The sequence below is a fragment of the Antechinus flavipes genome, chromosome 4, assembly GCF_016432865.1.
Source record: "Antechinus flavipes isolate AdamAnt ecotype Samford, QLD, Australia chromosome 4, AdamAnt_v2, whole genome shotgun sequence".
NCBI lineage: Eukaryota > Metazoa > Chordata > Mammalia > Dasyuromorphia > Dasyuridae > Antechinus > Antechinus flavipes.
In genome coordinates, this window is record NC_067401.1 from 415758687 (window position 1) to 415773127 (window position 14441).

The window sequence follows — 14441 nt, forward strand, 5'->3', positions numbered from 1 at the left end:
CTGACCATCCCTGGCATTCCCCAAAGGTTATTTCTATCCATGGGGTACATGCATCAGGCTACATGAGAATCCTGCTTTCTACCATCCTTTAATCACCAATCAATTAATCAATAAACATTTATTTAGCACCTTGTATTGCCTGTATTTTACAGGCATTATTTTCTAAATGCTGGAGACACCCCCCCCCAAAAAAAAAAAAAAAAGAGGCAGAGGATTGTTCTTGTCCTCGAGTTTACAATCTAATGATGAAGATAGTACTCAGACAAGCATATGTGAAACAAATTATATACAGAATAAAGAGGGAAAAGCCCTGTAGGGGTTTTTAGTTAGGATTTAAAGGAAGTCAGGGAAGTCAGTAGTCAGAGAGGAGAAACTAGAAGGATGCTGAAATGCCCCTTTGCAGGCCTTTTTACATCATTTTACAAATGAGAAAACTGATTTGTCCAAGGTTAAAAAATTAATCAGTTTATTCAGTGTGTTCAGATAATACTCTGGGCTAAGGATACAATAAATGAGACAATTCTTACCTTTAAGGAATTTACATTCTAATCTGGTGACAATAGGGGTAGAATATGTACAGAATAAATGTAAATAAAAAGTGCTTTTTATGTATGATAAGTTACATAGAAGGTATATTGAAAAGGAGAGAGTTAGCAGTTGAGAATTTTAGGAGTCTTCACGTGGAAGCTGAAACCTGATGACAATAGGGGCAAATGTTTAGTATGTACAGAATGAATCTAAATAAATACCAAGTGTTTTTTTTTCCTCCTGAGGTAATTGGAGTTGTGACTTGCCTAGGGTCACATAGCTAGGAAGTATTAAGTATCTGAGACCAGATTTGAACTCAGGGTTGGTGCTTTATACACTACACCACCTACATTACCCAAATAGTTTCACTCCATTTTTTTTTTTCCTGAGGCAATTGGGGTTAAGTGACTTGCCCAGGGTCACACAGCTAGGACATATTAAGTGTTTGAGACCAGATTTGAACTCAGATCCTCCTAACTTCAGGACTGGTGGTCTATCTATTGTGCCATCTAGCTGCCCCCAAAGTGCTTTTTATATGTGATAGGTTACATAGAAGGTATATTGAACAGGAGAGAATTAACAGTTGAAAATTTTAGGGAAGTCTTCATGTGGAAACTGATGCTTGAGAGAGGTCTTGAAGGAAGAGAGGGATTCTGTGAGACTTAATGAGGAAGAACGTTCGAGGTATTGAGAAGACCCATCATAAAGGCAAAGAGCAGCAAGAAGAGGGTCTCATGTGTTAAGAATAGCCATAAGGCCAGTTTGGCTGGGTCACTGAGTGTAAGTAAGAATAAGAATAATGTAAAATGAGGTTAGAAAGAGAAGTTTGGGACAAGATTGTGTAGAGCCCTAAGAGCTAAAGAGAAGCATTTTTATAATTTTTTTTTAAAGGAAATTGACTTTGATAATTATGTCAAATCTGCTCTGAAGAAAAATAACTTTGGCAGCAATATGTAGGATGGCCAAAAATAGTGAGAGATTTTAGTCAGAGAGACCAATTAAGAAGTTATTGCAAACTTCCATGAGTTTCTGAACTAAGATGGTGATCAACTTGGAGTGAGCTGGGGTCAGATATGGTGAAGCTGGGAATGGTGGGATTGCCAGATGATGGCTATATTGTATGGAGAAGGAGGAGCTGGAGATAATTTTTTCCCCTTTTTCCCCCTTTTTGAGGGAAATTATAAACTGGGATTCTGAAAAGATGATATTGTTGTTTTTTTAAAAAGATGATATTGTTTTCAAAAGGAATGGAAAATTTGAGAGTCTAGCATTTTGAGGAAAAGACAATGAGTTCTGTTTTGGACATGTTGTGTTTGAGATGTTTTGGGGGCGCACAATTTGAGATATACTACTATTTCTATTACTACCATCAAAGCCCAGCAGCAAGAGACAAAAAGAGAAATTCCACTTAAAATAGTATAAACAATATAAAATATTTAAGATTCTACTTGCTAAGATACCCAAGATTGGTGGGATTGATGGTTGAGGGAAAGACTGGGGCTGCATAGATACATATTAGACTAACTGGCATCCAAATGATAATTAAATCTCTGGGAGTCAATGAGGTCACAAAAAGAAATTATAGAAAGAGAAGAATAAGAGACTTATGATAGAGTTTTCTGGAATATATACTTAGAATAGGTGATTTGAATAATGAACCATCAAAGGAAACTGAGGAGAAATTAGATGGGTAATAAATGTCAGAGATGATGAGATTTGAACCCAAATTTTCCTGGCTCATGTTCATCATTGTCTCTACTATGATATGCTATCTCCTTTGGAGTGACCATTACTAAAAGAAACAGGTATTCTGGGAACAGTGCACTAGAAGGGACAAGAATCCTTAAAGAAATATAATCTTAAAGAAAAGATATTGTGGAAAAAATAACTTTTCCTGAGAATCCCTAAGAGATATACTAAGTCAAGGTTGGACAAATCTTGGAAATCATCCTGTCTTTCTTCTTTTTGCAGCCAGTTGGGTGTGATGGTGGCCTTCACTCCTTCCAGACAATGGACAGATGCCGGGTTTGTGGCGGGGATGGAAGCACATGTTACCGAGTTTCAGGGAGCTTTCGAAAGGGGATCTCACAGTTAGGTACACCCGACTGGTAATATGCGGGGTTCTTCACAGGGCCATGGGGAGGACAGGACAGGGAACTGTATCAACCTGGGGAGGGGGTAGAATCCATATGTCCTTTTCTCAGGCCCAGGGACTGGCAAGATTATAGAAGAGTGGTTCTCTTCCCCATTCCCTTCCTATTCTTAAGTCTTAGTCTAGGTGGCCAATTCCTTATATATAATTCTGATCTGCCTGGGTCACTGAGGAGGACAATGTGGTATAGATGGAAGAATGAATCCCTCAGAGTCAGGAAAGCTGGGCCATAGTCCTGCTTCTGCTACTAACTAGCTGTGTGACATTTGGAAAGTGCTTTCACTTCTCTTGGGCTCAGATTCCTCATCAGTGAGGTAACAGGACTGGATTAGGTTACCTCTCTGATCCTATCAGAGTTTTTCACTCCCCAGGCAGCTAAGTGTTCTAGTGAATGGAGGGCTAGACTTGGAGATAGGAAGGCTAGTTCAAATTCAGCCTTATATAATATTTAACTTTGTCACCTTTAATTTCTGTCTGTTGTATTTGTAAAATGGGTATAATAAATCTCTTAAGGTTGTGGTGGGGATCAAATTAGATAACATTTGTAAAGCACTTTGCAAACTTTTAAGTGCTAACTATTAATACTATTACTATCACTACTATTACGAGTATTACCATTACTCTTACTAGGACTACCACTACCACTACTATACCTGTTACTAGTACTGCCACTACTATTACTAGTACTACCATCACCAACCACTACTACTATTACAATTTCTATTACTATCATGACCACTATCACTAGTATTAAATATTATTACTACTACTATCATTAGTACTGCTATTATTATTATTACTGCTACTATCATTACTACTAGAACTACTACTACTAGTCACATTCCTATTATTACTAAAAACTACTACTACTATTTTGACCACTTTGACTACTACTACTTCTACTATTATTTTTCTGCTCGTCACTACTATTACTATAATTACTTTTACTACTCTCACTAGAAGTACTACTACTCTAACTAGTGCTACTACTACTACTATTACTATTACTATCATTATCACTACCACTCTCACTAGAACTATTAGTATTACCATCCCTACTATTTATAACTACTACTTCCATCACTACCACCAATTACTATCACTACTACTAGTAGTAGTGCTGCCACTACTACCATTACTATTATTAGTAGTATTCTTACTACTAGTACTAGTACTACTATTACTATTACTACCATTATTATTGCTACTTAAACCTCACAAAATATCTAGGGGTTTTAGGACAATTATCTCTTCTCCCATGTAGTTTCATTTATGATTTCTTGAAATAGAGCTCCAGAAAACCAGGCTCTGACCTGGTTCCTTTGACTAAATTCAGAGCTTTTCCCACTGATAGACCCAATGCCTTTCCGAGCTTTCTCTTTCCTCTTCTGCCTGAGATGGATCCTTTTAACCAGTCTTTCTTTTAGCCTTTGGTCCCTCCCCTCACTTGTTATTCAGCATTCTTAAACTGAGTATGGAACCCTTCTTTTCCAACAAATTAATTTCTCATCTTTCCAGGTTACGTATTCATCACCAATATCCCTGCTGGTGCTACCGATATCCTTATCATCGAGCGCAGGAAGACGGAAAACATTCTTGGTAAAGGATCCAGAGACACAGCATGGCCTGCCCTTCCTTAGGATACCAGCTCCGGCCCCCATGGTGCAATACTTATCCACTGCAAACCCCCCCTCTCCCCCCCCCCCCCCGATTGAATAATAGCCATGCCCTTAATTCAGCTCACTGGGTCTTCCCCGCTCATTTGTAAAATGTGAGGGTTGGGCAAGCTAGACTCTGGGGTCTTTTCCCAACTCAAAGCCTATGATCCTATCAGCCCCTCTTCCACTTATGTGCAGGCTCTTCAGCACAAATAACCAGATGCCAGTCCTGATCACTTTGGTATAAGGGAGCAGAACGGAAGAAGAGCCCAAATTTGGAACTACATATTTTCTTTGACAGACTCCATAACAAATCTCTTTTGTTATCACAGCCTGTCCCTGGGTACTTGGTCAAGGATCTCTGAGCATCCCCTGAAAACTGCCTTTGCCCTTGCTGGATGCCCGTCCACTTGGTTGCCATTCTTGTGTCCCCTTTTCTCTGTAGCACTGGCGGATGATGCTGGGCATTTCTTCTTCAATGGGAATGCTGCTGTGGATCCTCCTCAGAATTTCCGAGTGGCTGGAACTGTGTTTAAGTACCGGCGCCCACCCAGTCTGCATTCAGAAGGTCTGGAGTACATTATAGCCCAGGGTCCCACCAACCAGTCTTTGAATGCCATGGTATGTAAGGGAGACACTGGTGGAGTGGAGAAAAGAGAAATGTGGGATGGATGATTGGGCTGGCTAACGTAGTGTAAAACCTGAAAAAGTTTGGAGAGGGGTTAGTGGGAAGTGAAGGGGTTGGAGTTCTTTGCCCAGTGTTTGGATCACTGGGCTTGTAAATAGGAGTTCAATTCTGGCCTCAGATACTTACTAACTGTGTGATCTTGCCCCAGTCAGTAACTTTCTGTCTGTTTCCTCTACTACAAAGTATAGATGATAATAATACTTATCTTGTAAAGTTTTTATGAGTATATTTCTTAAGATTTTAGCATAGTGCCTAGTATATAGTAGGTACTTAATAAATGCTTATCTCTCTCCCTCTCCTTATTTAAAATGATGATTTTACTGCAACATATTTAACATATATAGGACTGCTTGCCATCTTGGGGTGGGGGGGTGGAGGGAGGGAGGGGAAAAAACGAAACATAAGCGAGTGCAAGGGATAATGTTGTAAAAAAATTATCCTGGTATGGATTCTGTCAATACAAAGTTATTATTAAATAAAATAAAATTAAAAAAAAATAAAATGATGATTTTAGAATTGATAATCATTCTAGTCCTTTCTGATTCAAAATTAATTTCAACCATATCGTTTATTTTCCCTCTTCTGTATTGAGGTTCATATTATCATTATTCCCATTTAACAAGGGAGGAATCTGAAATTGAATATGTAAATCCTTAACCAAAGTCACACAACTTAAGATGACATGGAGCTGAGAATCTCAAATTCAGGTTTTGGGACTCAAAAACCTGGGAGCACACTTTCCAGTGAGATATACATGTATGTGATCTCTTTATGACTTGATAGATTGATTTTAAATAGATGATTTTATAAGTTGGTGGCTTTAACAGAAAACAACCCCAAATCTTCTGGTGTTCAGCTTCCTGGCAATGAACCTCTTCAGCTTAGATTGTGGTCTGGCCTTGGAGTCAGGGAGATCTAGATTCACATTCTGTGTCTGATACATACTCTGTGAGCATGGACAAGTCACTAGCTTGTGTCCTTAGGAAACTTTGAGGACAATTAAATACAGATGGATTGCTAAGCTACATAAGTGGAGAGAGCTTTCATGCCAAGAATTCCCTACATTGATAAAATCACACATAAATAAATAAATATAATATAATATAAACAAATAACAAATACATACATATATATATATATATAATATAAATATTTTCATATCTCAATTGAAAAGATTGAGATAATTTCTCTCACGCCATGACTGGCTGTAATAAAAACTTGCTTTCTGATTTTCACTTTCAGTATTATAATTTCAATGGGAAGGTACCTCACATATCTTACGACTTTACAGTGCCGAAGGTTCAAGTACTAGCTCTCCACACAAATGCTCCAGCTCCAGAGTCTCCTCTTTCTCTCCATGGCCCACATGCTTATGGCCACCAGTACCGGGATTTTGATTCACCTGAGACTGGACCAACTGCTGACTTCAATACCACTTGGATCTCTGCCATTGCCCCAGGGGAGGTGAATGGCCATATTTCACTGGGAGGAGACACCAGGAAGATCAGCTTGGGCCACAGAAACTTTATTCATAGGAATGCTGCTACTGTTCAGGTTGAAGGTTGGGGTCGGTCCATGGGACCAGAGGAAGAGAAGCTCCATTTCCAAGTGGAACAAGCATATCCTACTACCAGAGGAGGAGAAGCAGAGATGGCAACTGTTGGTGGAAAAGCAGATTTGGGTATGTGAATTTCTTTGACCTCTAGTAGGATGGAAAGCAATAGTGAGAGTTCTTATTGAGAATAAATAGGATCTTTTAAAATTTAGTATTAATATTTATATTTAGGTTCCTGCTCTTTAGTTCATCTGGTTATGGAACTAGTAAAGAGCTAGTGTTGTGTAATAGAAAGAATATTGGATAGGAGACCTGAGTTTCTTTCAGTAGTACCACTCTTCATGTGATTTGGATAAGTAAAAGCATGAGTGAGGGTAGTCAGTATGGTAGTCAGAACCAAGGAAGGGAAGTAAGAATGAATATCTATTATGTGGGGAAGAGAAAAGAGATCTTTCTTTTTAGAGCAGAAAGGATATGATGAAGTATATTCTTCTTGTTCTGTAGTTTTTTCCCCTTTCTCCTTATGTTTAAAAAGTGACATAGATTTCTTTGTATTCTTCATACTTATTGATCTTAAATACATTATAACATAGTCCATTACATTGATGAATCACAATTCATTTAATCATTCAAACATTTATTAAGTGCTATGTGCCAAGAGCTATTTTTGTCAGTATAGAGATAAAGATAAAAATGAAACCATCCCAGCCCTCAAAGACCTTCTATTTTATTGGGAAAACAACATGAACACATTTAAGCATACGCAAAATAAATAATTTCAAAGTGAGCTTTAGGAGCTCAAGAGGGGAAGTGCCAGGCTGGAAAGGGGGTGTCAAAAAAAAAGCTTTATGAAAAAGGTGATGCTCAAGATGAGCTTTCAAAAAAGGTACTGATTCTAAGAGGCAGAGAAGATGAGGGAGAACATTCTAGGTATGTATGGTCAGTGTGTGCCAAAGAACAGATGGAATGTTATATAGCTGCAGGTAGGTCAGTTTATTGAACCATGGATTATACGAAGGGGATTAATGGTCAACAACAAGCCTGGAAAAGTAAGCTAGATGTTAGCCAGTTGTGGAGGATTTTAAATGTCAATAAAAGGAGTTGTATTTTGGAAAGGAGAGTGAGTGACAGAGACAGAGAGACACAGGAAGAGAGTCAGAGACAGATAAAGAAAGGGGGAGAGAAAGACAGTGAGAGACAGAGACAGAGAGACACACACAGAGACAGAAAAAGAGAGGGGGAGGGGAGGAAGGCACAGAGAGATAGAGGCAAAAAGATAGACAGAGAATATAGGGAAACTAATTAGGAGGCTATTTCAGAGATGCAGATGATTGGTACTGAGGGTAGTGGCCATATGAATGGAATAGTAACAATCATGACTATGATAGCTAACATTTATATTATGCTTACTACATGTCATGTGCTGTGCTAAACTCTTTACAAGTCTTATCCCATCTGATCCTCACAACAACCCTGGAAAGTAGGTGATATTTTTATCCTCATTTTTACAGATAAAGAAATTGAGACAAGTGACTTGCCCAAGGCCACACAGCTAGTAAATATCTGAGACTGACATTAGACCTGGTAGCCTATCCACTATGCCACTGATATTGGGGGTGGAAAATTAATAAGCTTTGGTTACTAAATGGATCAATGGACATTTGAGTTACTTATAATTGTGTTTTTAAAAATTACATAATGCTGTTATCAAAATTATATAAAGCTGTTATTTGAATAGATAGCTCTTTTATGTTTTAATATGCTTTTAGAGTATATACCCATGATATTATTGAGTCAAGTGGTTGTGTGTGTGTGTGTGTGTGTGTGTGTGTGTGTGTGTATTTACTGTTTCCTGACATATTGCTGCTATCCATTAAGATCCTATATATTTGCACTTTTTACTAGCTATGAATTAGTATACTTGTTACCCCCAACTTAAAAGTTTTCTTTTTTATTATTATGAACATGACAAACACCATCACACAAAAACATTTTTTATATAAAAAAGGTGGTATTTAAAACTGATAATCTCAATTATGTATTTTTTTATGTGAAACATTTTTTAACATTGCTTATTTTTAAAAATTTTATTAAAACTTTTTATTTTCAAAACATATGCCTGGATAATTTTTAAGCATTGACCTTTGCAAAATCTTGTGCTCCAAATTTACCCATGTTTTTCCCCCTCCCCTTCCTCAGATGGCAAGTAATCCAATATATGTTGAACACATGTAATTCTCTCATAAATTATATACTTTTAAAGAAGTATATATTATATTCAGCATGTCAGCTCCAACACTGCATGGTGTTGTCTATGGTTTTTTTCCTGAACTTTCCTCTTGCATTCTTCCCTGTATTTTTAAATGTTTCAGTGATACTTGTTTTCCAATTTTTTATTTTTTTATCATTCCCCCAGTTGTCCCTATAACTATCTCCCCATCTTCACTCCCCAAATAAAAGCCTCCTTGTAACAAATAAACACAGTTCAGAAAAACAGATAGACATATTGACTATATCTAAAAGTATTTATCATTGAGTTTTGTTACTGTTTGCTAATCTCATAGATTTGAACTGATGTATAAAAATTGTTTTGATCTGTATATCCTTGATGATGAGATTGAATATTTTTCAAATGATTATTAAAATTTTGTATTTATTGAAATGCCTGTTCATATCCTTAAAAAAAAAAAACTATCCATAGGGAAAAGAAATCCTTTGTGAATTAAGCTTTTCAAATCTATAAAAAGCATCATTCATGATTTCAACTCTTATATAGAGAGTTAAATTCCAAAAATATATGAAGGATCTGTGTTTTTGTCAGCTTGGAAAATTCTTTGCATGGTACCTTAGAAAGATCCCTGAATTTGGAATCAGGAGGATTTGGTTCAAATCCTGGATAGGTCATTTACTACTTTTTTTCTCTTGGGAAAACCATTTTATATCTTTAGGTTTCAGTTCATCATCTATAAAATAAAGGACTAGGTAGTCTCTTTCAACTCTAAATCCATCTATGATTAGGAGGCAAGACCAAGGGACCATAGCTTAGAAGTTGAGTTGCCCAGAATCACACAATTAGTCTGTAGCAGAGAAAGATTGAGTCTTTCTCATTCCAAGCTACTACCTTCATTAAACAATGGGCCAGTATCCCATCTAATGGACTCCCAAAATACCAGTGATAGTAAGGATGGATCACTCCTTTGCCCATGCATGCCATGGATGAATACTTATAATACTTTCTTCCTTTTAATACCCCATCTTGTCATTGGGATATGATCTGATATGTCTCTCCTGAGCCCTGGAGATCTGGGTGCTCCCAGTTTGGGAAGTGGTGAGTCCTTCTTCTGGTGCTTGTGATCTGTCTTGCTTTTGCTTTCTAGATTTCCAATGGAGCCAGGTTTCCACCAGTACTGCCATTCCCTACCCCATGGTTGGTCCAGGGATCCTGGAGAAGGGGCGAGCTGGAATGACCCAATTGCACATCTTTCGGAAACTATGTCACCGAGATTCCCGACGGTCTGCCTTCTGCCGAAAACTGCAGCAGCTTTCCACTCCAGTGCGTGGGAGAAGCCCAACCCTAGAGCCCCTGGTCCAGCCAACCAAAGGCTGGCAGGAAGGACTACCCCAAATACCCACCTCTAAAACATTTCTTGAGGATTTACTAAAAGCTGAGGCTGTAGGCAAACCAGAGAAGAAGGAGAAGGTAGTTTTTGCGAGTCCTACCATGACAGCTGCTAAACAGAACCCTACAGCTGATTCAAGCTTCCAGGTCGGCCTTGAATTTCAGGCAGAAGCCCTCCAGTCCCCTGGTATGGAGAGGTGAGAGAAACTATTGTAATCTCTTGCATGGAGAAATGACAGAGACCAAGTGTTTCATGGGGCAGGGATGCTACCAAATTCCCCCTTTATTTGGGATCTCTTTTTATCATTTAAAATGGCGAGCTTCTATGTGTAACATAATATAATGAGGATAATACAAAATAATATATAAGATATGACTGATATGGGGTAATGTAAGGATAGTGTTTGGTATGATACAGTATAATGTAAATATAGTATTTGATATGATATAATGTAACATAAGTGTAGCATTTGACATAATATAGTATAATGTAAGTATAGTGTTTGATATAATATAGTATAAGTATAGTGTTTGACATGATATAGTGTATTGTAAGTATAGTGTTTGATTTGATATAATGTAACGTAAGTGTAGTATTTGATATGATATAGTATAATATAAGTATTGCATTTGATTAGATATAGTGTAACATAAGTGTAGCATTTGTCATGAGATAGTGTAACTTAAGGGTAGTGTTTGATTTGATATAGAATAAAAATAGTATTTGACACGATATAGTGTAATATAAGTGTAGTGTTTGATATGATATAGTGCAATGTCAACATAGTGTTTGATTTGATATAATGTGATATTGTATGATATGATATATGTCATATAATAGTCAGATATGATATTTAACAACACTTTTAATTTTTGCAAAATTTTTTTTCACATTTTATCCCATCTGAATCTCCTAACAATCCTGGCAGTGGGGCTATTCATAATTATTTATAGACAAGAAAACTGAGTCTGAGAAAGATCACTTGCCCAGGGTCACACAGCTGATGAAGTGTGGGAGACAAGATTCAAACTCAGACTTTGCTAACTCCGTGTTCAAAACTACCCATTTTTGCCACTAATTTTCATTTAACAAAGAGTGGCAGGAATGTTTGTAAGAACAGGGAATCGTATTAGAGAAGCCCTTTTTGAAACATTAGCTTGGACTCTCTGAATGGAAACCAAGCTCATCAACGAGAGGGGAGAGAATAAAGCCTGGCTAGATTGCTCACCAATCAATCACATTTCTCCAAGACTCCACCTTTTCCTTTGTAAGGGTGGATATGGATTCTAGTGCCTCATGAAAGGCAAACATTCCTTTTCTTGATTAAGAAAGAGAAATAAAGAAAAAAGTTAATAATTCATGTGGAGAGAAGAGCTTTTGCTGGGTTTGGAAGGGAGGCAGTGGAATAAGGTGGTCCACGTGAGGCATAAGAGAAGGGCTGCCAGCATGTAGGGATTTCTGAAGAAGCTATGTTTGGTTCCATTCCTAGCCTTACAATGGCCTTAAGCTGCTCCTCTCCCGTCGCCTCACCCTGGCCTTTCTCCTCAGCAATGATTTTAACGTGAGTCCTCCCGGTCACGAGGACATCAGCCGGGCTGACATGTACCGCTGGAAGGTCTCTGCCCAGGCCCCCTGCAGCTCCACCTGTAACTCAGGTAGGTCCAAATGAACAGTCTAGTGCTGAGTTCTGAGGGGAAAATGAGCAAGAGCTCACTGGGTTGGGGGAGACAGGTGGAGGAAGTCTGCCTGGCTCCTTATTCACTGTTTTTTCCCTTCTTCAAGTGCTATCTGTGCCTAACACTTTGGGGATCACCACCGGTGAGCAGATTGATAGTATCTAGGGCCTCTTTCCCAGCTGATCTGAATTGCAGGAGGCCAGATTTTGGCTCTGACTCTGTGTGGGAAGAATCTAGAACTTTGGTTTTGCCATGGGATCTAACAGGGGCTTCCTGGCTAAGGATCACCCTGATTATCCAGCAGGTATCAGTGCCTCTTATGCCATGTGTGTGCGTTACGATGGAGTGGAAGTGGAAGAGGCCTACTGTGATGCTGTGACGCGCCCAGAGCCTGCCTATGAACTCTGCACAGGGAGGGATTGCCAACCTAGGTGAGCTGCCAGGGAAGACCAGGACCAGGATGGGCAGTGTGGTGGGGGAGGAGGGCATCACCTGAATCCCAAGAATTGGCGTGGAGAGATGGTGTGCAGGGGAGTGAGAAGACAAGATTCAATGTAGCAGGGGGGAGAGAGTCAAGGGCCTGGAGTCAGGCTCAAATCTCATTCTAAACTCTAGCTGGATGGCCCTGGGGAAGCCATAGGGTCATAGATACAGAGTTCAAGGGACCTTAGAGATCATCAAACCTCCTCACTTTGCCAATGAGATCATATCATCTCTATATCTCAGCCTCCTCACTTATAAAATGAACCTAACAGCAAACACATCCCAGAGTTGATCAGATGATATAATTCTTGTAAAGTACTTTGCCTGCCTCAAGGCATTGTATAAATACCAGTTTCTTCTTCTTCTTCTTCTTCTTCTTCTTCTTCTTCTTCTTCTTCTTCTTCTTCTTCTTCTTCTTCTTCTTCTTCTTCTTCTTTTTCTTCTTCTTCTTCTTCTTCTTCTTCTTCTTCTTCTTCTTCTTCTTCTCCTCCTTCTTCTTCTTCTTCTCCTTCTTCTTCTTCTTCTTCTTCTTCTCCTCCTTCTTCTTCTTCTTCTTCTTCTTCTTCTTCTTCTCTTCTTCTTCTTCTTCTCTTCTCCTTCTCCTTCTCTTCTCCTTCTCCCCCTTCTCCTTCTCCTCTCCTCCTTCTCCTTCTCCTTCTCCTTCTCCTTCTCCTTCTCCTTCTCCTTCTCCTTCTCCTCTCCTTCTCCTTCTCCTTCTCCTTCTCCTTCTCCTTCTCCTTCTCCTTCTCCTTCTCCTTCTCCTCCTTCTCCTCCTCCTCCTTCTCCTTCTCCTTCTCCTTCTCCTCCTCCTCCTCCTCCTTCTCTTCCTCTTCCTTCTCCTCCTCCTCCTCCTTCTTCTTCTCTTCCTCCTCCTCTTCCTCCTCTTCTTCTCCTCATCTTCTTCCTCCTCCTTCTCCTCCTCCTCCTCTTGTTCTTCTTCTTCCTTGTCTTCTTCATTGTCATTTTCCTTCTTCCTTGTCTTCTTCATCATCATTTTCTTTCTTTTCCTTCCTTCCTTCTTTCCTTTATTTTGTTCTTTCTTTCTTTTTCTTTTCCTCATCCTTCTCCTCCTCTTCCTCTTCCTCCTTCCTCTCCCCTCTTCCTTCTCCTTCTCTTTCTTCTTTTTCTTTTGTTTTCAACAGATAGAAAACTATGATACCCAAAGGCAATCACGCATGCAAATGCAGCACACTCTAAACAGAGTCTGTGTATTCCCTTTTATTTATTCCACAAACATATACTGGGCACCTGCCACGTATCCAAATCTGTAGAGGACCCTGCTGTGCACCTAGTAGAGTACTCTGCATAGAGTGAAGTTTAGCCGACTCAGCTGGCTGACATTATAATGACTGTTAAATGTACAGTTCTGTCCCTTGACTTTCTAATGAACAGTTGCACATTAACTGACCAGTTGCAGCCAGGCTTTAGCGTGCTAGGACTAGCCCACAGAGTAGAAAGTTTACTCTACAAGCACTAAGCTTTGGGATAAGGCCAGTATTCAGTGCATGGAACTGAGCTAGTCAGATCACTCTTTAAGTCACTGAATAAAAGGGTCAAAGAGAGAGATTTCTAGGGTAGAGCTTGCCAAGAAGCTGAGACATCTTCTGCAATGGAAATATCCATATCCTATAAGAGATGGCTGTCTCATGGCTAGGATCAGTGATTGTTGTTGATTTTGAGACATTTCATTTGTGTCTGACTCTTTGTGTGATCCCATTTGGGTTTTCTTGGCAAAAGTACTGGAGCAGTTTACCATAGCCTTCTCCAGCTCATTTTACAGATGAGAAAACTGGGGTAAACAGAGTGAAGTGACTTGCCCAGAAATCACACAGCTAGGAAGTGTTTGACGTGGGATTTGAACACAGATCTTCCTGACTCCAGAACTGGGGAATGTGTAGATAATATCCCAGTCACTAATACAGGTAGACAATGTGTGACTTATCACCCAGGAGATGTAGTAGCATCAGGTTTACTCATACAGAATCCTAATAAGCAGCCTGGTGATAGTCACCCATACTGCACCACCTAGAAGGAACTTTAAAGATCATCCAGTCCAACTTTCCTTATATAAATAATATTCT

At 39.1% G+C, this 14441-nt stretch overlaps 1 protein-coding gene across 1 annotated transcript in view; it reads left to right on the plus strand.

Annotated features, from left to right (window-relative positions):
* Nucleotides 1-14441, plus strand: part of LOC127561610 (ADAMTS-like protein 2) — a 33570-nt gene that overhangs the window by 12645 nt on the left and 6484 nt on the right. Inside the window, exons 6-12 of the mRNA XM_051996783.1 lie at nucleotides 2500-2623; nucleotides 4199-4279; nucleotides 4784-4959; nucleotides 6269-6707; nucleotides 9959-10347; nucleotides 11691-11856; nucleotides 12182-12308. Coding sequence (XP_051852743.1) covers nucleotides 2500-2623; nucleotides 4199-4279; nucleotides 4784-4959; nucleotides 6269-6707; nucleotides 9959-10347; nucleotides 11691-11856; nucleotides 12182-12308 — 1502 coding nt within the window. The remainder of the gene's footprint in view (nucleotides 1-2499; nucleotides 2624-4198; nucleotides 4280-4783; nucleotides 4960-6268; nucleotides 6708-9958; nucleotides 10348-11690; nucleotides 11857-12181; nucleotides 12309-14441) is intronic.